General features: G+C 45.2%; 1 protein-coding gene across 1 annotated transcript in view; it reads right to left on the reverse strand.

Moving 5' to 3' along the window:
* Positions 1 to 24,981, reverse strand: part of nmnat3 (nicotinamide nucleotide adenylyltransferase 3) — a 105,681-nt gene that overhangs the window by 37,734 nt on the left and 42,966 nt on the right. Inside the window, exon 4 of the mRNA XM_085990519.1 lies at positions 3,446 to 3,558. Within this exon, the coding sequence (XP_085846645.1) occupies positions 3,446 to 3,558 (113 nt within the window). The remainder of the gene's footprint in view (positions 1 to 3,445; positions 3,559 to 24,981) is intronic.

Consider the following 24,981-nt stretch of genomic DNA (forward strand, 5'->3'; position numbering starts at 1 on the left):
GTGGAGTACTCTGTTGGCGAACAGTAAAGGGAGCTGTAGATTATATCCGTCCATGCTATGCTTGACTTAGGAACGCTCGATGATGAGACAGGGTATTAAATATAGAAAAATGCTCCATTCTGACATCCTTCTGCTTGATAAGTGTAAGATTTCACCTCCCAAAAAGAGAAAAACTTGCCAATGTTTCTTTTTCAGAGCTCCCATTACTGTTCTATTAAAAGTTACACTGGCATACTTACTTGTCTACAGTAAGGGAATGAGACACAAAACATTGCATTCCAGAGGGTGTAAAAATTGAAAGTCTCTAAATTAATTTTTTGTTTGCAAATTTACTAAAGAACTAGAAATAATTTGCCGGATTTTTCATGGAGGTCATTTGCAGTAAGAAAGAAAGAAAGAACTTGCATTTATATAGTGCCTTTCATGACCTCAGGATGTCCAAAAGTGCTTCACGGTCGGTGAAGTACTTCTGAAGTGCAGTCGCTGTTGTAACATAGGGAAGCGCAGCAATCAACTTTGTCATAGAAAAGTCCCACAAACAGCAATAAAATAAATGACCAGATAATCTGTTTTAGTGATATTCTTTGAGGGATAAATAAATATTGGCCATGACACTGGAAGACATCCTGCTCTTCTTCGAATAGTGTGATGGGATCTTTTAAGTCCATCTGAGGGGGCAGACTTGATCTAATGGCCCAGATTTTGCAGCCAAAATAACGGTGAGTTTAATGGCGCTCACCGTTATTGATGTGGAAATAGTCTAGCAACTTGTGGCGAGGAAGAGTACCCATGAATTGGGAACTGCCACAAATTGCTGGACGATTTGCACCGCTCCGCCGTTAACTTCCCGAAAACAGCAGCTCGCCCACGGCCTCCTTGTGAGTTTCATGAAATTGCTGCATTTGTGCATTCATTGCCAGTTAGGGCTGTTACTTAACAATGTAAGTACCTTTTTAATGAGGAGATTTATGCTCCTGCAATGACACTCAACCTCTCCGGCCTAGAAAGGGAACAATTTAAACTGTGGAGTCTCATTCCTACATGTAGTAAATGTATACATTGCTCTTAGAGATTTATAAAATTAGAAATGTTAATTACTTTTCCTTCCTGTCTCTCTTTTATCTCTCTTATCCCAGTCTTTCTTTCCCTTTCTTTATTTCTCTCTCTGTGCCTGACTCTAATTCACACTATTTCCTTCTCTGTCGTTCTTCTGTTTCTTTCTCAATTCAATCCTTAAATCTCAATGGTTAAGGAGATAAGACTGTTGGTGCCGTCGTTCACCAAGGTCCCAGATGCTCCGATGTCGTTATCAGCTTGCACTTCCAACAACTTGGGCAACAAAACTTTTTCGAGTTGAAGGGTGAGGGGAAAGTTCTAACTGACAAGGCATGCTCCAGCAAAATCTGACTAATGTTTACTCAGAAGCTAGAATATCACTGTTCACTTTGAAAAGGCTTATGTATAGTACAATTGTGTTGAGAATTTGTCAACAGTGTTATTTCAAAATGTTTCCCCAGAGATGCTGTGGTACTTTCTGGCACTCGGAATTTATTAGTGTTTTTATTCATTTTAATCTCGTAAATGTTTCAATTATTTTTAATTGTTTAAGTTAGTGAGCCACTAGCACCTAAGAGAGAGAGCAAAGGGCACAGTTTTTTATGGTTTAGGTGGCCTAGGCTCTGAAAAATGCTAATGCTAATTGGGAGGTCAGCCACAATCAAACAGGTTTTGCTTCCTTTAAAAAGAAAAAAAGACTTGATAGAGCACCTTTCATGACCACCAGACATCCCAAAGTGCTTTACAGAAAGGAAGTACTTTTTTGAAGTGTAATCACTGTTGTAATGTAGGAAACATGACAGCCAATTTCCGCATAGCAAGCTCCCACAAACAGCACTGTGATAATGACCAGATAATGGGGGAGAAATTGGGTGAGTAGCGCCACCCGTTAGCGCCTAAAGAGGCAGTCAGTGGCTGTAGCGCCACTGGCTGCATCTCCCACGATATTCAGTAGGGGCGCTAATGGTGGCGTTAGGCATTTGCGCTGCGCCGCCACTGATGACGTCATCGGTGTGCGCAGCGCCCCATTCGTGCCCCATTCGCGATATTTGGTAGCGAACACCGCAGTTGCGCCGTTCGCTACCCGCGCCTGGTTCACGGGGCCTTACTGTGCCAGCAGCGGTGCAAGTTAAGGTGGAGGTGCGGGGCGGCCGCTTTTTCGGCGGCCGCCTGCCAGCACCTCTGTCCCCAGCCTCCTAACGCCCCCCCCTGCGGCATTGCCGGCTGTTTCCCGAGAGCCCGGCACTTCTCCTTGGTGCCGGGCTCATTTGCCGGCACTCGCGAGCGGGGATCGCGCTGTTGCAGGCACCTCCCCCTTAACAGTGGGAGGAAGGCCTGCAGTACCGCAGCATGCCGTGCCGCAGTGTGTGGCGCTGCGGCACGTTGCGCTGCGATAATCAGTTTAAGCGCCCTAAAAGGGACGCGGAGCGCCTCGAGCCTCGCCCCGTGTCCCTCGAGCGGCACTGAAACTGAATTTCTGGCGATCGGTATTACTCCGATCGCTGCGCTAAATCCTGCGCTCAGGCGACTTTTGCGCCCCAACCCAATTTCTAGGCCAATATGTTTTAGTGATGTTGATTGAGGGATAAATATTGGTCAGGGCACCGGGAAGAACTCCCCTGCTCTTCTTCAAAATAGTGTCATAGGATCTTTTACGTCCACCTGAGAGAGCAGACGGGGCATTGGTTTAACGTCTCATCCGAAAGACGGCACATCCGACAGTGCAGCATTTGCTCAGTACTGCACTGGAGTGTCAGCCTAGATTTTTGTGCTCAAGTCCCTGGAGTGGGATTTGAACCCACAACCTTCTGACTCAATCAACTGAGCCACAGCTGGCACAAAGTAAAGGGCTTGTTTTTGAAAAATAAGAGTTTCTCCAATGGATCCGCGAGTTTACTCAGTGAGTATCTGAGCCCTAGGGAAGATCCCCGGTTTGATCCCGGACCTTTGCTCAGTCAGCTGATATTAGCTGGGGTGGTAGTAGGGGAACGATAATTGGCATCACACATTGTTTGTGTTATTATTAAACTTTTAGAGGGTAGAAAAGCTGGCCACAGTTCTCACTCCTCATCCTTGTCCAATAAACCCTGCTGGAAGTACCCACATGGATGTTCAGTGGGGAACATCGGTCCTGGTTGTGATGCCCCCACAGTGGAATAGCCCATCGACACTCACCATCAAGGCTCATATATGAATAATGGCCACTCAGGTGAAGTATCTGAGGGAGACTTGTGTCTGCAGATCCATAACTCAAGAAGGATCAACACTTGCAGGCAGAGGAGTGGGTGGGAGGAGAAAATCTGTGAGGAAAAAAAAAGCATGTGGAATCCAAAAACATTGAAAAAAATAAGCAAGTCTCTGAAAATCAAAAATTCCTGAATGTACACACCTGGCTGAGCTTTGGATGAATCTACCTGATGCTCATGTTTCAGTGTTTTTGTGCTTTCAAGAGATGTTCCATTCATAACTTGATGCTGGCGAAGCAATGCATTGTAATGGTGCCTACAAAGAAAGGAATACAGCAAGGCTTCTGTTTATGATAATCCTATCAAAGGTGCATAAGGAGATTTGGTTCTGCTTTCAATTAATACCAGACACAATCGCAGCAAAGAGTACAAGGGATCACTTCAGGTTTTAATTAGTTCTTTACTGACTTCAGCACATAGTTGCTGGTTAAAAGCAACATTTTACATAAGCAGTAGCTAATTTTCTCATATTTCTCAGTTGCAGACTGTTCCCTCGACCTCTTTAGTCACAGTAAGCTCTTCAGAAGCAAACATGCTTGTGAGAAATACTTATTTCAGCTGTACCACAATGGAATAAAGTCTATAGGTATTAGCCTCATTTACTGTAAAAATACTTAACTGGTATGTTGATCATACACTGTTTAACATGCATTTGAAATCAGGGAATATGTTCAATGATGACATTACAGCAGAAAGGTGATCCTGGCAATACAACAAGCTGTTGGGATGTTGTTAAAGATATTAAAGATGCACTGGGGCTGATTTTTGACTAAAGGTCTAATCTGGCCTGAAAAGTCAAGTGTAAACTGCACTCAATTCATTCTTCAGTGTAAAACTAATTTGTGTAATTATTAGCAGCACCAAGCGCAGACTCTGGAGGATGCCAGTGGTTGGAAGAGGAAATGTCCATGTAATTCCCATTTAAAGGGAATGGGATAATTGAAGGGAAATGGCAGAAAAGGGGTGCTTTATTCTCTAATCGTGGCTGCCTCCACTTCTCAATTCAATTCAAATGCTTTATTGGCATGAAAGTTTACAGGGAACCATATTGCCAAAGCTTACATAACAAAAAGTACAGTTTTCCAACATTTTGTAGGTGTCAAACAATTTTGACCTTCGTTGGGTACATACAATATTACTTTAAACAATATTAATTTAAACAGTCGTACATCGTTGGGTACATTCAGTATTAATTTTAAACAGTCCTCAGGTTGTGACATGTTGTTACATATTTGGCACCAAGGTATGGTCTGTCTCCTTCTCCCAGGACTAATCTTAATTTTGACAGGTCATCCAATTCTTTGAAATCTGGGGTTGTTTGGCTGAGCTTGTCAAATAATATGTTTCTTGTTGTGTTGAATTTTTTGCATTTTAGGAGGAAATGCATCTCTGTCTCAACCTCGCCGGCCAGACATTGATCACATATTCTATTCTCTCTAGGCTGCCAGGATTTCTTGTATCTTCCTTTTTCAATTGCCAGTTGGTGGTCGCTTAGTCTGTACCTGGTGAGGGTCTGTCTCTGTTTTGTGTCTCTGATGGTCGAGAGATAGTCTGCCAGTTTATATTCTCTTTTTAGGGCCCGGTAACATTCTAATCTGCTTTGGCTTTTGGTTATTTTGTTCCAATGTTCCAGGTAGGTTTCTTTGCATTGTTTAATGATTTGGTTCACTCGGATTGGTGTTTGGACGGCAGTGTTGGTCTGGGACTGGTCAGGGTCCGGCTGAGTAGGAGTACTTAGTTTCAGTAGCAGCTGACTCAGGGGACTCTTTTCTGGGTTTAGCTCTTGGCTCTTTCTCTCACCCTAATTGCATGATGCCCTCTAGTGGCAATCACATCTTAATGTCTCTGCAATATAACAAATTAGATACAATGCTGAAACCTCAGCCAGTTGTGTTATAAGCTCGACACTCCCTCACGAGATCTTTATTTTCATATGAGTATGTAAGTAGATTTACAAGTCTGTACCGTTATGAAACAAAATCAATTCACTGTCCTACATTCCATTAATAACAAAATGTCCAAATAGTTTCCAAATAGGACTTACTAACTCTCCTCTCCTCCACCCAATAGCCAAGCTTTATTTCCTTTTACAGTCTGTCTATGCAAATTTTCTGTCATATTGCTCATATGTTTCTGCATGGCTAGTTTAAAAATAAACCTAAATATTTCATGAGTTCATGTGTATGATAATAGGAAAAGTCTTTTTTATGTGGCGTGCTTGAGAACCTTCAAAAGTTATACTCTCATCTAAATCAGTCCATTTATAAGCAGGAGAATTTCACCTGTGGGTCAGATGTAGAGAATCTAATTTAATATGCAACAACAAGTTGCATTTATATAGCACCTCTAACATAGCAAACCATCCCAAGGCACTTCACAGGAGTGTTATCAAACATAATTTGACACTGAGCCACATAAGGAGATATTAGGACAGGTGAACAAAAGCTTGGTCAAAGAGGGAGGTTTGAAGGAACCTCTTAAAGAAGGAAAGAGAGGTAGAGAAGCGGACTTTGGCAGCTGAAGGCACGGCCACCAATGGTGGTGTGATGAAAATCAGACAGGAGTGTCATCAAACAAAATTTGACAAAATTTGGCACTGTAGGTAGTCCAGTTTTCTGATTATAATAGGGAATGATTCTAATGATTATAGCTATTGCACAGTTTCACTAATATTTATCAATACAATTTGTTTTCCTCCACAGCTTTCTGGTTTTTGCCTCGAATTGCTATCTCAGAGAAATATTCTGGTTTGCAAACTGCTACCAGTGGAACAAAGCCACTATTGGATTCAGGCCCTCGGCTAATTGTGAAGCCAATTGCATTTGTGTTTGGCTCCGAAAGATTTCCTTCTGAACGGCTTGTACTCTCACTGCAGTGCCGAAGCAAAGCATCTGATGGATATCTCAATGCTGCACATGATTGATTATTCTCACCCTCAGTCACAATGCTCCTGTCACTACTTGTTTGAATTGCTCCATGTGTCAGGGAGACTGCAATAAGCCTGCCTCAAAGCTTTCCTGCTTAGCGCTAATTCAGCAATTCTTTGAACCTCTGAACCAATAAAAAATTTAATTTGGATTTGGATCAAAAATTGGTTCTGCAGCTCCAGTCTGCCCATTCGAATGACAAAAGCAGCTCATGAAATATAATCACTTGACACGTGCAACTGCATTTATCAGCTCGCTCAAAGGGCAGGATTCCAATCTAAAGTCTGAACCAGTACCTGCATCTGGAAAAATGAGTTTACTAAGCTTATCTGTATGTTACCTAATAGCCAGAAAGTCGAGAAGCAAATCATTAAACATTTGATATCGTGGGGAATGCAGTGTTGAATTTTGGCTCCAATATAGTACACCGTATTTATCCCACATGCAGTTTGTGATTCGCGGTAGTGTCACCGTTGTATCATAACAGTCAACATACAAATGATAACTGCAGCAATGCTGGAAGGGTTCACTTACTGTGGGGGGAAATGCTCTCTACTGATATTAGTCAATATTTAACAATATTGCTACGACCACATGTCTGTTCTATCAGGGTACAGAGAGATTTTGATACAGAGCTGAGAGCATTCTTATGACACACGTGCTCATTACTGTGCTCCTGAAAATTCCTGAATGCAATTAATTGTCCCTTTTGAAAAAACTGTTAAATATCAGTCACAGCTTGAGGTGCTCTTGTGGTATAGTGTCATTGCAATGAACCATGGTCGTCAGAAGTTCTTTCATAACTATCATTTTCTGCCAGTTTGAGATGGTGAGTTTCTCATGCTGGCAGGCTGTGTAGAGAGAAAGAAAGAAAGAAAGAACTTGCATTTAAATAACCCCTTCCACGACCTCAGGATGTCTCAAAGCGTTTATAGCCAATGAATGAGAAATGCCGAGCAGAGGTTGGGCTTTTTCCCCCACAGGAAAGAATGTAAAAAATTGAAGACAAATAACACAAAGATGTTTTTTGTGCATCTTCTAATGTCTGGTTACAGACTGTGATCAGGGTTTCTTAGTGTTGGAGTGGTACATGTCAGAGCAAGAAAATGAGGAACGAGGGTGGGGCTGCAAAAATAACTCACAATTTTTCCTCCCCTCCTCTCTTCGAAATTGGTGATCCTCATTCCTATACATCTCCAAGGGCAGCAGTAGCCCTCTGGTACCTTGCCCGAGTGGCTGTCTTCATGTGGGAGCTTAAACAGAGATTGTTGGCAGGCTGTTTAACAGTGCAGGATGTCACAGCCAAGTCTGGTCATGTCCTCACCTCACAATCGTGCACACTTTAAGAGTCGCTGCATTGCAGTCAAGAGCAGCAGCCCGAGTTTATTTATCCTTTGTTAGCGCAAAAATGCCGATGCCAACGGTTATGTCACCCCACTAACTTGGAACAGAGCAGGGATCAAACCTGAGATTGTGGGTTTTATATTGCTAGCCACTGATGCCATCCCTCTCTCTGGCAACTGTCTGAAGCTGAACCAGACTGTCCGCAACCTTGGTGTCATATTTGACCCAGATATAAGCTTCCGACCACATATTTGCTCCATCACCAAGCCCACCTACATCCATCTCCGTAACATCACCTGACGCCGCCCCTCCCTCAGCTCATCTGAAATTGAAACCCTCATCCATGCCTTTGTTACCTCTAGACTTGACTATTCCAATGCTCTCCAGGCTAGCCTGCCACGATTTACCCTACATAAACCTGAGTTCATCCAAAACTCTGCCGCCCGTATCCTAACTCGCACCAAGTCCCATGCACCCATCTGTGATCTGGAGCCGTGAGTTCAAATCCAACCATGGCAGCTGGGGAATTTAAATTCAGGATAAAGCAGCCCGCTTGATTGGCACTCCATCCACCTTCAACATTCACTCCCTCCACCACCGGCGCACTGTGGCTGCAGTGTGTACCATCTACAAGATGCACTGCAGCAACTCGCCAAAGCTCCTTCAACAGCACCTTCCAAACCCACGACCTCTACCACTTAGAAGGACAAGGGCAGCAGACGCATGGGAACATCACCACCTACAAGTTCCCCTCCAAGCCACACACCATCCTGACTTGGACCTGTATCGCCGTTCCTTCACTGTCGCTGGGCCAAAATCCTGGAACTCCCTTCCTAACAGCATTGTGGGTGTACCTACACCATATGGACTGCAGCGGTTCAAGAAGGTGGCTCACCACCATCTTCTCAAGGGCAATTAGGGATGGGCACTAAATGCAGGCCTAGCCAGCCAGCGACACCCACATCCCATCAATGAATTAATTTTAAAAAAAAAAAAATCTGGAATAAAAAAAGCCAGTATCAGTAATGGTAACCATGAAACTATCAGATTGTCATAAAAACACATCTGGTTCACTAATGTCCTTTAGGGAAGAAAATCTGCCGTCCATTGCTGGTCTGGCCTATATGTGACTCTAGACCTACAACAATGTGGTTGACTCTTAACTGCCCTCTGAAATGCCCTAGAAAGCCACTCAGTTGTAACAAACCACTATGAAAAGCAATAAGAAGAATAAAACTGGATGGACCACGTGGCATCGATCTAGGCACCGGCTTCGGACATGAAAACGGCACACCCAGCCCAGTCGACCCTGCAAAGTCCTCCTCACAAACATCTGGGGACTTGTGCCAAAGCTGGGAGAGCTGTCCCACAGGCTAGTCAAGCAACAGCCTGACATAGTCATACTTACAGAATCATACCTTTCAGCCAATGTCCCAGACTCCTCCATCACCATCCCTGGGTATGTCCTGTCCTACCGGCGGGTCAGACCCACCAGAGGTGGCGGCACAGTGGTATACAGTCAGGAGGGAGTGGCCCTGGGAGTCCTCAACATTAACTCCAGACCCAATGAAGTCTCATGGCTTCAGGTCAAGCATGGGCAAGGAAACCTCCTGCTGATTACCACCTACTGCCCTCCCTCAGATGATGAATCAGTAGTCCTCCATGTTGAACACCACTTAGAAGAAGCACCAAGGGTAGCAAGGGCACAGAATGTACTCTGGGTGGGGGACTTCAGTGTCCATCACCAAGAGTGGCTCGGTAGCACCACTACTGACTGAGCTGGCCGAGTCCTGAAGGACATTGCTGCCAGACTGGTGGCAGGTGGTGAGAGAGCCAACACGAGGGGAAAAACATACGTGACTTCGTCCTCACCAATCTACCTGTCGCAGATGCATCTGTCCATGACAGCATTGGCAGCAGTGAACACCGCACAATTCTTGTGGAGACGAAGTCCCGTCTTCATACTGAGAACACCATCCATCGTGCTGTGTGGCACTACCACCGTGCTAAATGGGATAGATTCAGAACAGATCTAGCAGCTCAAAACTGGGCATCCATCAGGCTCTATGGGCCATCAGCAGCAGCAGAATTGTATTCCACCACAATCTGTAACCTCATGGCCTGGCATATCCCTCACTCTACAATTACCATCAAGCCAGGGGACCAACCCTGGTTCAATGAGGAGTGCAGAAGAGCATGCCAGGAGCAGCACCAGGCGTATCTAAAAATGAGGTGCCAACCTGGGGAAGCTGCAACACAGGACTACATGCATGCTAAACAGCGGAAGCAGTATGCTAAAGACAGGGCTAAGTGATCCCACAATCGACAGATCAGATCAAAAGCTCTGCAGTCCTGCCACATCTAGTCGTGAATGATGCTCAGTTTGGGTTCCACCAGGAACACTCAGCTCCAGACCTCATTACAGCTTTGGTCGAAACATGGACAAAAGAACTGAATTCCAGAGGTGAGATGAGAGTGACTGCCCTTGACATCAAGGCAGCATTTGACAGAGTGTGGCATCAACGAGCCCAAGTAAAATTGACATCAATGGGAATCGGGGAAAACTCTCCACTGGCTGGAGTCATACCTAGCACAAAGGAAGATGATTGTGGTTGTTGGAGGTCAATCATCTCAGCCCCAGGACATCGGTGCAGGAATTCCTCAGGGCAGTGTCCTAGGCCCAACAATCTTCAGCTGCTTCATCAATGACCTTCTCTCCAGCATAAGGTCAGAAGTGGGATGTTTGCTGATGATTGCAGTGTTCAGTTCCATTCGCAACTCCTCAGAAAATGAAGCAGTCCATGCCTGCATGCAGGAAGGCCTGGACAACATTCAGGCTTGGGCTGATGTGTGGTCCGAATGTCACTTGCCACCTAAGTGCCAGGCAATGACTATCTCCAACAAGCGAGAGTCTAACCAGTGACCTTTAACATTCAATGGCATTACCATCACCAAATCCCCACCATCAACATCCTGGCGGTAACCATTGACCAGAAACTTAACTGGACCAGCCACATAAATACTGTGGCAACAAGAGCAGGTCAGAGGCTGGGTATTCTGCAGTGAGTGTCTCACCTCCTTACTCCCCAAAGTTTTACCACCATCTACAAGGCACAAGTCAGGAGTGTGATGGAATACTCTCCACTTGCCTGGATGAGTGCAGCTCCAACAACACTCAAGAAACTCAACACCATCCCGGACAAAGCATCCCGCTTGGTTGGCACCTCATCCACCACCTTAAACATTCACGCCCTCACACTGGTGCACCGTGGCTGCAATGTGTACCATCTACAAGATGTACTGCAGCACCTCGCTAAGGCTTCTTCGGCAGCACCTCCCAAACCCGTGACTTCTACCACTTAGAAGGATAAGGGCAGCAAGCGTATGGGAACACCTTCACTTGCAAGTTCCCCTCCAAGTTACACACCATTCTGACTTGGAAATATATCGCTGTTCCTTCATCGTCGCTGGGTGAAAATCCTGGAACTCCCTCCCTAAAAGCAATGTGGGAGTACATACGAACATACATATGAACATACAAATTAGGAGCAGGAGTAGGCGACTCGGCCCTTCGAGCCTGCTCCACCATTCAATAAGATCATGGCTGATCCGATTGCTCCACATTTCCGCCTACCCCGATAATTTTTCACCCCCTTGCTTACCAAGAATCTATCTACCTCTGCCTTAAAAATATTCAAAGACTCAGCTTCCACCGCCATCTGAGGAAGAGTGTTCCAAAGACTCACAACTCGCTGTGAGAAAAAAATTCTCCTCACCTCTGTCTTAAATGGGCGACCCCTTATTTTAAAACAGTGACGCCTAGTTCGAGATTCTCCCACAAGAGGAAACATCCTCTCCACATCCACCCTGTCATAGAAACATAGAAGATAGGAGCAGGAGTAGGCCATTCGGCCCCTCAAGCCTGCTCCGCCATTCAATAAGATCATGGCTGATCATCCAAATTCAGTACCCTGTCCCTGCCTTCTCCCCATATCCCTTGATCCCTTTAGCCTCAAGAAGTATATCTAACTCCTTCTTGAATATATTTAATGAATTGGCCTCAATTGCCTTCTGTGGTAGAGAATTCCACAGGTTCACCACTCTCTGGGTGAAGAAATTCCTCCTCATCTCTGTCCTAAATGGCTTACCCCTTATCCTTAGACTGTGACCCCTGGTTTTGGACACCCCGGCCATCGGGAACATCCTTCCTGCATCAAGTCTGTCTAGTCCTGTTAGAATTTTATAAGTTTCAATGAGATCCCCTCTCATTCTTCTAAACTCCAGCGAGTATAAGCCCAATCGACCCAATCTCTCCTCATACGACATTCCTGCCATCCCAGGTATCAGTCTGATGAATCTTCGCTGCACTCCCTCCATGGCAAGAACGTCCTTCCTCAGATAAGGCGACCAAAACTGCACACAATACTCAAGATGTGGTCTCACCAAGGCCCTGTACAACTGCAGCAAGACATCCATGCTCCTGTACTCGAACCCTCTCGCTATGAAGGCCAACATACCATTTGCCTTCTTAACCGCCTGCTGCACGTGCATGCTTACCTTCAGCAACTGGTGCACAAGGACACCCAGGTCTCGTGGCACTTCTCCTTCTCCCAATCTATTGCCGTTCAGATAATAATCTGCCTTCCTGTTTTTGCCACCAAAGTGGATAACCTCTCATTTATCCACATTATACTGCACCTGCCATGCATCTGCCCAATCACACAACCTGTCCAAATCATACTAGAGTTTCTCGGCATCCTCCTCACAGCACACATGCCCACCCAGCTTTGTGTCATCTGCAAACTTTGAGATATTACATCTAGTTCCCTTGTCTAGAACATTAATATATATTGTGAATAGCTGGGGTCCTAGGACCGATCCCTGCGGTGCCCCACTCGTCACTGCCCGCCACTCGGAAAAAGACCCGTTTATTCCAACTCTTTGCTTCCTGTCTGCCAACCAGTTCTCTATCCAAGTCAGTACCTTACGCCCAATCCCATGTGCCTTAACTTTACACACTAATGTCTTATGCGGGACCTTATCGAAAGCCTTCTGAAAGTCCAAATACACCACATCCACTGTTTCTCCCTTATCTATTTTACCAGTTACATCCTCAAAAAATTCCAGTAGATTAGTCAAGCACGATTTACCTTTTGTAAATCCATGTTGACTTTGTCCAATCCTGTCACTGTTTTCCAAGTGCTCTGCTATTACATCTTTTATAATGGACTCTAGCATTTTCCCCACTACCAATGTTAGGCTTACCGGTCTATAATTCCCCATTTTCTCTCTACCACCTTTTTTGAATAGTGGGGTAACATTAGCTACCCTCCATTCCATGGGAACTGTTCCAGAGTCTATCGAATTTTGGAAGATGACCAGCAATGCATCTACTATTTCTAGGGTCACTTCCTTAAGTACCCTAGGATGTAGATTATCAGGCCCTGGGGATTTATCAGCCTTCAATCCCGTCAATTTCCCTAACACCATTTCCCTACAAATACTGATTTCTTTCAGTTCCTCCCTCTCATTAGAACCTATGTTCTCCTTTGTGAAGATAGAACCAAAGTATGTATTTAATTGGTCTTCCATTTCTTTGTTCCCCATTATAAATTCCCCTGATTCTGGCTGCAAGGGACCTACACTTGACTTCACCAATCTTTTTCTCTTCACATATCTATAGAAGCTTTTACAGTCAGTTTTTATGTTCCCTGAAAGCTTACTCTCATACTCTATTTCCCCCCTCTTAATTAATCCCTTTGTCCTCCTTTGTTGAATCCTAAACTGCTCCCAATCCTCAGGTTTGCTGCTTTTTCTGGCCAATTTATATGTCCTCTCCTTGGATCTTATGCTATCCCTAATTTCCCTTGTTTGCCACGGTTGATTCACCTTTTTTGTTTTATTTTTATGCCAAACAAGGATGAACAAATTCTGTAGTTCATCCATGCGATCTTTAAATGTTTGCCATTGCCTATCCACCGTCAACCCTTTGAGTAACATTCCCCAATCAATCCTACCCAACTCGCGCCTCATACCATCGTAGTTTTTTTAAAAATTCAGGACCCTCGTCTCTGAGTCAAATACTTCACTCTCCATCTTAATGAAGAATTCTAGCATATTATGATCACTCCGCCCCAAGGGGCCTCGCACAACAAGATTGCTAATTATTCCTTTCTCATTACATAATACCCAGTCTAAGATGGCCTGATCTCTAGTTGGTTCCTCGACATATTGGTCCAGGAAACCATCCCGTATACACTCCAGGAATTCCTCCTCCACAGTATGGTTACTAATTTGGTTAGCCCAATCTATATGTAGATTAAAGTCACCCATGATAACTGCTGTGCCCTTATTGCACACATCTCTAGTTTCCTGTTTAATGCCATCCCCAACCTCAGCATTACTGTTTGGGGGTCTGTATACAGCTCCCACTAATGTTTTCTGCCCCTTGGTATTTCTCAGCTCTACCCATACAGATTCCACATCATCAGAGCTAATATCCTTCCTTACTATTGTGTTAATCTCCTCTTTAACCAGCAATGCTACCCCACCACCTTTTCCTTTTAGCCTGTCTTTCCTGAATATTGAATACCCCTGGATGTTGAGTTCCCAGCCCTGGTCACCCTGGAGCCATGTTTCCGTAATCCCAATCATATCATATCCGTTTACATCTATTTGCGCAGCTAATTCATCCACCTTATTACGAATGCTCCTTGCATTAAGACACAAAGCCTTCAGGCTTGTTTTTTTAAAACTCTTAGACCTTTTAGAATTATTATTTACTGTGGCCATGTTTGATTTAAACCCTTGATTACTCTGCTTTTCTCCTTTCTGTCTTTTGCTTCTATCCTTGTTTTCCTTTCCTCTGTCTCCCTGCACAAGTTCTCAACCCCCTGCCATTTTAGTTTAAACCCTCCCCCAGAGCACTAGCAAACACTCCCCCTTGGACCTCGGTCCCAGTCCTGCCCAGGTGCAAACCGTCCGGTTTGTACTGGTCCCACCTCCCCCAGAACCGGTTCCAATGTCCCAGGAATTTGAATCCCTCCCCCTTGCACCATTCCTCCAGCCACGTATTCATCTGAAATATCCTTCTATTTCTACTCTGACTAGCACGTGGCACTGGTAGCAATCCTGAGATTACTACCTTTGAGGTCCTATTTTTTAATTTACCTCCTAACTCCCTATATTCAGCTTTTAGGACCTCATCCCATTTTTTACCTATATCGTTGGTACCTATATGCACCACGACAACTGGCTGTTCACCCTCCCCTTCCAAAATGCTCTGTAGCCGCTCTGAGACATCCTTGACCCTTGCACCAGGGAGGCAACATACCATCCTGGAGTCTCGTTTGCGGCCGCAGAAACGCCTATCTATTCCCCTTACAATAGAATCCCCTATCACTATAGCTCTCCCACTCTTTTCCCTCCCGTCCTGTGCAGCAGAACTACCCAAGGTGCCAGGAAGTTGGCTGCTGCTGCCTTCCTCTGACAAGCCATCTCCCTCCCTGTCCAGACCCCTCAGGATCTTATATGTTTCAATCAAGTCATCTCTTATTCTTCTAAACTCCAGCGGAGACAAGCCTAGCCTGTCCAACCTTTCCTCATAAGACAACCCGCCCATTCCAGGTATTAGTCGAGTAAACCTTCTCTGAACTGCTTCCAACGCATTTACATCCTTCTTTAAATAAGGAGACCAATACTGTACGCAGTACTCCAGATGTGGTCTCACCAGTGCCCTGTATAACTGAAGCATAACCACCCTACTTTTGTATTCAATTCCCCTCACAATAAACGATAACATTCTATTAGCTTTCCTAATTACTTGCTGCACCTGCATAGTAACCTTTTGCGATTCATGCACTAGGACACCCAGATCCCTCTGATCTCAGAGCTCTGCAATCTCTCACCATTTAGATAATATGCTTCTTTTTTATTCTTCCTGCCAAAATGGACTACTTCACATTTTCCCACATTATACTCCATTTGCCAGATCTTTGCCCACTCACTTAACTTATCTATATCCCTTTGTAGCCTCCTTATGTCCTCTTCACAATTTACTTTCCTACCTATCTTTGTGTCATCAGCAAATTTAGCAACCATACCTTCGGTCCCTTCATCCAAGTCATTTATATAAATTGTAAAAAGTTGAGGCCTCAGTACTGATCCCTGTGGCACACCACTTGTTACATCTTGCCAATCAGAAAATGGCCCATTTATGCCTACTCTCTGTTTCCTGTTAGCTAGCCAATCTTCTATCCATGCCAATATGTTACCCCCTACACCATGAGCTTTTATTTTCCGCAATAACCTTTGTTGTGGCACCTTATCAAATGCTTTCTGGAAATTTAAGTACAGTACATCCACTGGTTCCCCTTTATCCACAGCACATGTTACTGCCTCAAAGAACTACAATAAATTGGTTAAACATGATTTCCCTTGCACAAAACCATGTTGACTCTACCTGATTACTTTGAACTTTTCTAAATGCCCTGCTATAACGTCTTTAATAATAGCTTCTAACATCTTCCCTATGACAGATGTTAAGCTAACTGGCCTGTAGTTTCCTGCTTTCTGTCTCCTTCCCTTTTTGAATAAAGGAGTTACATTCGCTATTTTCCAATCTAATGGAACCTTCCCTGAATCTAGGGAATTTTGGAAAATTAAAACCAACGCATCAACTATCTCACTAGCCACTTCTTTTAAGACACTAGGATGAAGTCCATCAGGACCCGGGAACTTGTCAGCCCGCAGCTCCAACAATTTGCTCAGTACCACTTCCCTGGTGATTATAATTTTCTTGAATTCCTCTCTCCCTTCCATTTACTGATTTACAGCTATTTCTGGGATGTTACTTGTATCCTCTATAGTGAAGACCGATGCAAAATACCTGTTCAATTCAACTGCCATCTCCTTATTTTCCATGATTAATTCCCCAGACTCACTTTTTATAGGACCAACGCTCACTTTATTAAATCTTTTCTTTTTTAAGTATCTATAGAAACTCTTACTATCTGTTTTTATATTTCTAGCTAGCTTTCTCTCATACTCTAATTTTTCTCTCATTAATCTTTTAGTCATTCTTTGCTGTTTTTTATATTCTGTCCAATCTTCTGACCTGCCACCCATCTTTGCGCAATTATATGCTTTTTCTTTAAGTTTAATACTATCTTTAACTTTTTTAGTTAACCACGGATTTTTTCTTTCTTGTTGGAATGTATATATTCTGTGTATTTTGAAATATCCCCTTAAATGTCTGCCACTGCAACTCTATTGACCTATCCCTTAACCTAATTTGCCAGTTCACTTTAGCTAGCTCTGCTTTCATGCCCTTATAATTGCCCTTATTTAAGTTTAAAATACTAGTCTTGGACCCACTCTTCTCTCTCTCAAACTGAATGTAAAATTCAATCATATTATGATCACTGCTACCTAGGGGCGCCTTCACTATGAGGTAGTTAATTAATCCTATCTCATTGCACAATACCAGGTCTAGTATAGCCTGCTCTCTGGTTGGCTCCAGAACGTGCTGTTGTAAGAAACTGTCCCGAAAACATTCCATGAACTCCTCATCTATGCTACCTTTGCCCATCTGATTTTTCCAGTCTATATGCAGATTAAAATCCCCCATGATTATTGCCGTACCCTTCTGACAAGCTCCCATTATTTCTTCCTTTATACTCCATCCTACCATGTGGTTACTGTTAAGAGGCCTGTACACCACTCCCACAAGTGACTTCTTGCCTTTATTATTTCTGGCCTCTACCCAAACCGCTTCTATATCCTGGTTTCCTGAACTTAGGTCATCCCTCTCTATTGTGCTAATAGCATCATTAATTAACAGAGCTACCCCTCCACCTTTTCCCACCTTCCTATCCTTCCTAAATGTCATGTACCCTTCACTATTCAGGTCCCAATCTATGTCATCCTGCAGCCATGTTTCTGTAATGGCTCAGATCATATTTATTTATTTCTATTTGCGCTATCAGTTCATCTGTTTTGTTTTGAATGCTACGTGCATTCAGATGCAGAGCCTTTAGTTTTGTCCTTTTATTATTTTTGTAACCTCTAGCCTTATCAGCTGATTTACTCTTAGATTTGTACTCGCTATCCCTTCCCGTCACCTTTCTCTATTGCCTTGTATCTAATCTTTGAATTACCACATCTTCCCAAATTTGATCCCACGCCCCCAATATTTAGTTTAAAGCTCTCTCTACCACCCTAGTTATATGACTCGCCAGAACACTGGTCCCAGCACAGTTCAGGTGAAGACCGTCCCAGCGATACAGCTCCCACTTTCCCCAGTACTGGTGCCAGTGCCCCAGGAATTGAAACCCATTTCTCCCACACCAGTCTTTGAGCCACGCATTCATCTCTCTAATTTTATTTACCTTATGCCAATTTGCTCGTGGCTCAGGTAATAATGCAGACATTATTATCGTTGAGGTTCTGCTTTTTAATTTAGCCCCTAGCTGCTCATATTCTCTCAACAGAATCTCTTTCCTAGTTCTACCTATGTCGTTGGTACCTACATGGACCACGACCACTGGCTCCTCCCCCTCCCACTGCAAGTTCCTCTCCAGCCCAGAGCAGATGTCCTGAACTCTGGCACCGGGCAGGCAATACAGCCATCTGGACTCTCGCTCTTGGCCGCAGAGAACTGTATCTATCCCCCTGACTATGCTGTCCCCAATTACCACTACATTCCTATTAACTCCCCCCGCTTGAATGGCTTCCTGTACCTTGGTGCCATGGTCAGTTTGCTCATCCACCCTGCAGCCACCGCTTTCATCCATACAGGCCGCAAGAACCTCAAACCTGTTGGACAATTGCAAAGGCTGAGGCTCCTCCACCTCCTGGGTCCCCATACCTGCCTCACTCGCAGTCACATCCTCCTGTCCCTGATCACTGACCAAATCAGAAGACCCTATCCTAAGGGGTGTGACTGCCTCCTGGAATAAAGTGTCCAGGTAACTTTCCCCCTCCCTGATGCATCACAGTGTCCGCAGCTCGGCCTCCAGCTCATCAACTCTGAGCCGAAGCTCCTCAAGCCGCACTTACCGCAGACGTGTTTGTCCTGGATCACACTGGTATCCAGGAGCTCCCACATACTGCAGTCACAACACATCACCTGCCCTGTCATCTTTATTGAGTCTTAATTAATTTATTTTTATTAATTAATAATTAACAAACCCTACTACACCTAATAAGACCAACACCACACGGACAGCAGTGGTTCAAGAAGGCAGGCAATTAGGGATGGGCCTTGCCAACAACACCCACATTCCATGAATGAATGAAAAAAAAAAATTGCTCCACCATTGGCAGCCGTGCCTTCAACTGCCAAGGCCCTAAGCTCTGGAATTTCCTCCCTAAACTTCTCCCCCTCTCTACCTCACTCTCCTCCTTTAAGACGCTCCTTAAAATCTACTTCATCCGTCCTAATATCTCCTTATGTGGCTTGGAGTCAAATTTGTTTGATAACGCTCCTGTGAAGCGTCTTGGGACATTTTACTACGTTAAATGTATTATATAAATGCAAGTTGTTGTTCTTGTCGTTGTTCTATCTAGGGCACTGAATAAAAAAGCAAGCGAGGTTGAATTTGGAAAAGACATTAGTTAGGCCACAATTAGGAATATTGCTTCCAGTTCTGAATACTCTATTAAAGGAATGATATTGGAAGTAGTAAGATTTGTTAGGATGATACAAGGAACGGGAGGTTACGGTTATGAAAAAAGACTAAATAAATTGGAGCTATTTCACTAGAACAAGGGAGGTTGAGGGGGAAACTAATAGAGGTTTTCAACATTATGAAAGTTTATGAGAGGGTAAATAGTGAAAGATTGCTTCCGCTAGTTGGGGAATTAGTAACAAGGGGCATAAACGCAGGATCATCACTGGAAGAACAAAGGAGATAGTGAGAACATTTTTTTTTCCACACAAAGGGTTATTAGAACACAGAAGGCTATATCACAAGTAACTACTGAGACAATTTAAAATGGAATTGGATAAGTATTTGAAAAAGAATATAAAAGGGCAGAGAAATGGGTTTAGGCCTGGTGGGCTGAATGTCCTTCTACTGTGCTGTAATTTTTATGATTCTATGGTCTGAACAGATCAGCACCACACAGCACAGTGCAATTACCAACTAAGCCATTGGGGGAACCAGATTCTGGAATATGTTGCTTTTTTTATTCATTCATGGGATGTGCGCATTGCTGGCAGGGCCAGCATTTATCACCCATTCCTAAATCCCTATAGTTATTATATATTAATTTTTCATTCGGTGGCTTTACTGTAATTTAAGACTATTACTGCATTAGATTTTGGAACAGTTAAAACAGCAGAGCGAGCTCAGACAGATCCTAAATACCACAACATCGCTAATAGCAGCTGCTCAGCTCTCCACCACTACTACGGTGGCATAGTGGTTAGCACTGTTGCCTCACAGCGCCAGGGACCCGGGTTCGAATCCGGCCTCGGGTGACTGTCTGTGTGGAGTTTGCACATTCTCCCCGTGTTTGCGTGGGTTTCCTCCGGGTGCTCCGGTTTCCTCCCACAGTCCAAAGATGTGCGGGTTAGGTTGATTGGCTATGATAAATTTGATCCTTAGTGTTAGGGGGATTAAATACGTGGGGTTACGGGGATAGGGTGGGATATGTGTTGGTGTAGGGGTTACGGGGATCGGGTGGGATATGTGTCGGTGCAGGCTCGATGGGCCAAAATGGCCTCTATCTGCACTGTGGGGTTTCTGTGATTCTGTGATCTGTGATTACACACTGCAGTAACCACCACAAATACCAGCAATGCCTGCTCAAATCGAATGTGTATTTGATATTAGAGCGACCATGCCTTGGTATTTTCAATGTCGTGGTGAAATTGCTATTCAGACACTGCCAGATGGCTTCTGCTCCGTCACGTAGCTGCAGATCTCAAAGTCAATATTGTGTTGATATCTCTGCAAATAAATGTCAGAGTCTGTCATTTTTTGTGTTTGTTTCTCCCTTATAGCAGTTAAAATATGTCCTGTCATAAAATACACAAAATAATCTGGAGAAGCCAAAACACTTGATCCCTGGGATGAGAGGATTTTCCTATGAGGAGAGATTGAGTAGATTGGGCCTATACTCTCTGGAGTTTGGAAGAATGAGAGGTGATCTCATTGAAACATATAGGATTCTGAGGGGGATTGACAGGGTAGATGCTGAGAGGATGTTTCCCCTGGCTGGAGAGTCTTTTTTTTTATTCGTTTATGGGATGTGGGCATCGCTGCCAAGACCAGCATTTATTGCCCATCCCTAATTGCCCTTGATGAGTTGGTGGTGAGCCGCCTTCTTGGACCGCTGCAGTCCGTGTGGTGAAGGTACTCCCACAGTGCTGTTAGGTAGAGAGTTCCAGGATTTTGACCTAGCGACGCTAAGTCAGGATGGTGTGTGACTTGGAGGGGAACTTGGAGGTGGTGGTGTTCCCATGCACCTGCTGCCCTTGTCCTTCTAGGTGGAAGGGGTCACGGGTTTGGGAGGTGCTGCCGAAGAAGCCTTGGTGAGTTGCTGCAGTGCATCTTATAGATGGTACACACTGCAGCCATGGTACACCAGTGGTGAAGGGAGTGAATGTTAAAGGTGGTGGATGGGGTGCCAATCAAGCAGGCTGCTTTGTCCTGGATGGTGTCAAGCTTCTTGAGTGTTGTTGGAGCTGCACTCATCCAGGCAAGTGGAGAGTATTCCATCACACTCCTTACTTGTGCCTTGCAGATGGTAGAAAGGCTTTGGGGAGTCAGGTGGTGAGACACTTGCCACAGAATACCTAGCCTCTGACCTGCTCTTGTTGCCACAGTATTTATGTGGCTGGTCCAGTTAAGTTTCTGGTCAATGGTGACCCCCAGGATGTTAATGGTGGGGGATTCGGCGATGGTAATGCCATTGAATGTCAAGTGGCTGTGGTTAGACTCTCATTTGTTGGAGATAATCATTGCCTGGCACTTGAGTGGCGCGAATGTTACCTGCCACTTATCAGCCCAAGCCTGAACGTCGTCCAGGTCTTGTTGCATGTGGGCATGGACTGTCTCATTAGCTGAGGAGCTGTGAATGGCACGGAACACTGCAGTCATCAGCGAACATCCCCATTTCTGACCTTATGTTGGAGGGAAGGTCATTGATGAAGCAGAGTAAGTTGGTTGGGCCTAGGACACTGCCCTGAGGAACTCCTGCAGTGATGTCCTGGGGTTGTGATAATTGACCTTCGATCACCACAACCATCTTCCTTTATGCTAGGTATGACTCCAGCCAGTGGAGCGTTTTCCCCCGATTCCCATTGACTTCAGTTTTGCTAGGGCTCCTTCATGTCACACTCGGTCAAATGCTGCCTTCATGTCAAGTGCAGTCACTCCCACCTCTGGAATTCAGCTCCTTTGTCCATGTTTGGACCGAGGCTGTAATGAGGTCAGGAGCGAAGTGGTCTTGGCGGAACCCAAACTGAGCATCAGTGAGCAGGTTATTGGTGAGTAAGTGCCGCTTGATAGCACTGTTGATGACACCTTCCATCACTTTGCTGATGATTGAGAGTCGACTGATGGAGCAGTAATTGGCCAGATTGGAGTTGTAGTGTATGTACCTTTAAGGGGAGAACTACTTTTTACAGCTCCTGTATACTGTAAGTACCGGCAGTGACCACACCTGTATATAAACCCTGAGTAGGGATCTGTACAATTAGTTTTAGAGTAACCCTCATCCAGTAAACACCTGTTGATTGTTCCCTGCAGTCTCTTGTCTAGTTATTGAAGGACACACAACATCAAGATACACGGATCTAACATTGGTGACGAGGATGGGATTCAAACCCACCTGCAACTCTGCATCACCTCCCAGGGATTCGCTCCTGGAGAACAGTGAAAGAAGAAGGCCGAGTCCAGAAGCACGGGCGTCGACCATCCAGCGGAGACTTGAGCATCGCAGGGGATGCTGTTGAGAGCTGGGCTTGGTTCTCCAGTCACGGTGGTCCACCGAAACGGGCTGGCAACAGGTACGGCGCAGACCCTTCCCAGACAGCGGCGGCTAGAGCCGACCGACGGCACAGAAAAAGGTCGAGCAGTGTTGACGGGAGAAGAGTGAGGGTAGAGCGCACAGGGCGCAGCCGGTGTTCAGGACGGGGCGGCGTCGACGGGAGAAGAGAGAGGGTAGAGCGCACAGGGCGCAGCCGGTGTTCAGGACCGAGCGGTGTCAACGAGAGAGAGCAGAGCGTAGCCGGTGTTCAAGGGCTGAGCAGCGTCAACGAGAGAGAGAAGCGCGCAGGAAAACACGCAGGGCGCAGCCGGGGTTCAAGGGCCGAGCAGCGTCAGCGGGGAAGAAAGGAAAACGCGCAGAGCACAGCCAGTGTTCAAGGGCCGAGCAGCGTCAGCGGGGAAGAAAGGAAAGCGCGGGAGACGCCATTTTGAGCCGCAGCGGAGAAGAAGGGAGAGCGCGGGAGGCGCCATTTTGAGCCGCAGCGGAGAAGAAGGGAGAGCGCAGGAGACGCCATTTTGAGCCACAACGGAGAAGAAGGGAGAGCACGGGAGACGCCATTTTGAGCCAGTCTAACCACACCCAGGGATGCCGAAGAGTGGCAGTGTCACAGCATTCGACAATGAAGTCGAAGATTGGACGACATATGTCGAACGCATAGAAGTGTACTGCAAGGCGAATAAAGTGCCAGATGACAGGAAAGCGCTGGTATTGTTGAATTCAATGGGTGCAAAAACGTATGGCTTACTGCGAAACCTAGTAACCCCAGAGAAGCCAGTGGAAAAGGATTTTGAAAACATAGTGTCAATCCTACAGGACCACTTAAACCCCACACCGCTGCTGACAGCAGAAAGATTTAAGTTTCACAAAAGGAACCAGCATAAAGATGAAAGTAATGCTGAGTATTTAACGGAACTGCGCAAGCTATCGAAACACTGCCAGTTTGGAACGGGACTAGCAGATACTTTAAGTGACAAGTTTGTGTGTGGGCTTCAAAGTGAAGGAACCCAGAAACGGCTTCTATCAGAAAAGGATCTTACGCTGGACAAGGCTTTCAGCATTGCAGTATCACACGAAGCAGCAGCACGGGGCGCAGCAGAGATACAACGGAGACCGCAAGAATATGGCACAAATGAAATGTCATACGGAACAGTGAAGTGCTATCGCTGCGGCAGAACAACACACGACCATAATGATTGCTGGTTCAAGGACAAAGTGTGCAGACAGTGTGGAAAAGTAGGACACATAGCAAGAGTCTGCAGGTCGGGAAAGAAAACCAGCAGCAAGAAATCTCCACAGGAGAAGTACAAGAAGGTACATAAGGTGACGGAGAGTAGTTCAGACGAACAGAAAAGTGATACAGACTCCGGAAGCAAGGAGCTGGGTTATCTGAAACTACATAATGTGATCAAAATGGAAGATCACCAAACTATCTGGGTCACGCTCAAGATAGACGGAGTCCAAGTGAAAATGGAATTGGACACAGGATCAGCCCTAACAGTCATAAACCGAAGGGACTACAAGCGGCTATTCTCACATATACCCTTGAGAGATACAGAGATTGTCTTGAAGACGTACACAGGGCAAAAAGTCTACCCCAAAGGAAAAATAAGGGTGAAAGTTATATATAACGGCAAGGGAACACCAAAAATGGACCAATATATATTGCCAGATGGAGGACCACCACTACTAGGACGTGAATGGATCCGGAAGATACAGCTAGATTGGCATTCCATACAAGCACTGACTGTAGATGACAAAAAGGATGATGATGTCACACCTGGACGACTGTCAAAAATGCTAACTGACGCACAAGAAGTGTTCCAGGAGGGACTCGGAACACTAAAAGGCATAACAGCGACGATCAAAATAGAGGAAAATGCAAGCCCAAAGTTTTTTTAAGGCCAGACCGGTGCCTTATGCGATCCGCCCAGCCGTCGAAGCAGAGCTGGAAGGTTTGGAACGTTCAGGAGTACTGTCCAAAGTGGACTGCAGCGAGTGGGCTACACCCATCGTTCCTGTAATGAAGAGGTCGTTGAGTAATACGCCTGGGGAACCAAAGAAGGTTCGCATCTGTGGGGACTTTAAGGTGACAGTGAATCCAGTCCTTCACACGGTACAATATCCGCTTCTGCGGATTGAACATATTTTCGCCTCGCTATCTGGAGGGAAACGCTTCACTAAGATTGATCTGGCCCAGGCGTACCTGCAAATGGAGGTAGAAGAAGCCTCGAAACAGTACCTCATGATCAACACTCAAAGGTCTCTACCCATACAACCGGCTGGTGTTCGGGGTAGCATCAGCTCCGGCTATTTGGCAAAGGGCAATGGATCAAGTCCTGCAAGGGATTCCAGGGACCCAGTGTTATTTGGACGACATCCTGGTCACCGGCGAAAATGACAGTGATCAC

Source organism: Somniosus microcephalus, chromosome 6, assembly GCF_052327205.1.
Source record: "Somniosus microcephalus isolate GS21.2 chromosome 6, FLI_Smic_1.0, whole genome shotgun sequence".
Taxonomy (NCBI): Eukaryota; Metazoa; Chordata; class Chondrichthyes; order Squaliformes; family Somniosidae; genus Somniosus; species Somniosus microcephalus.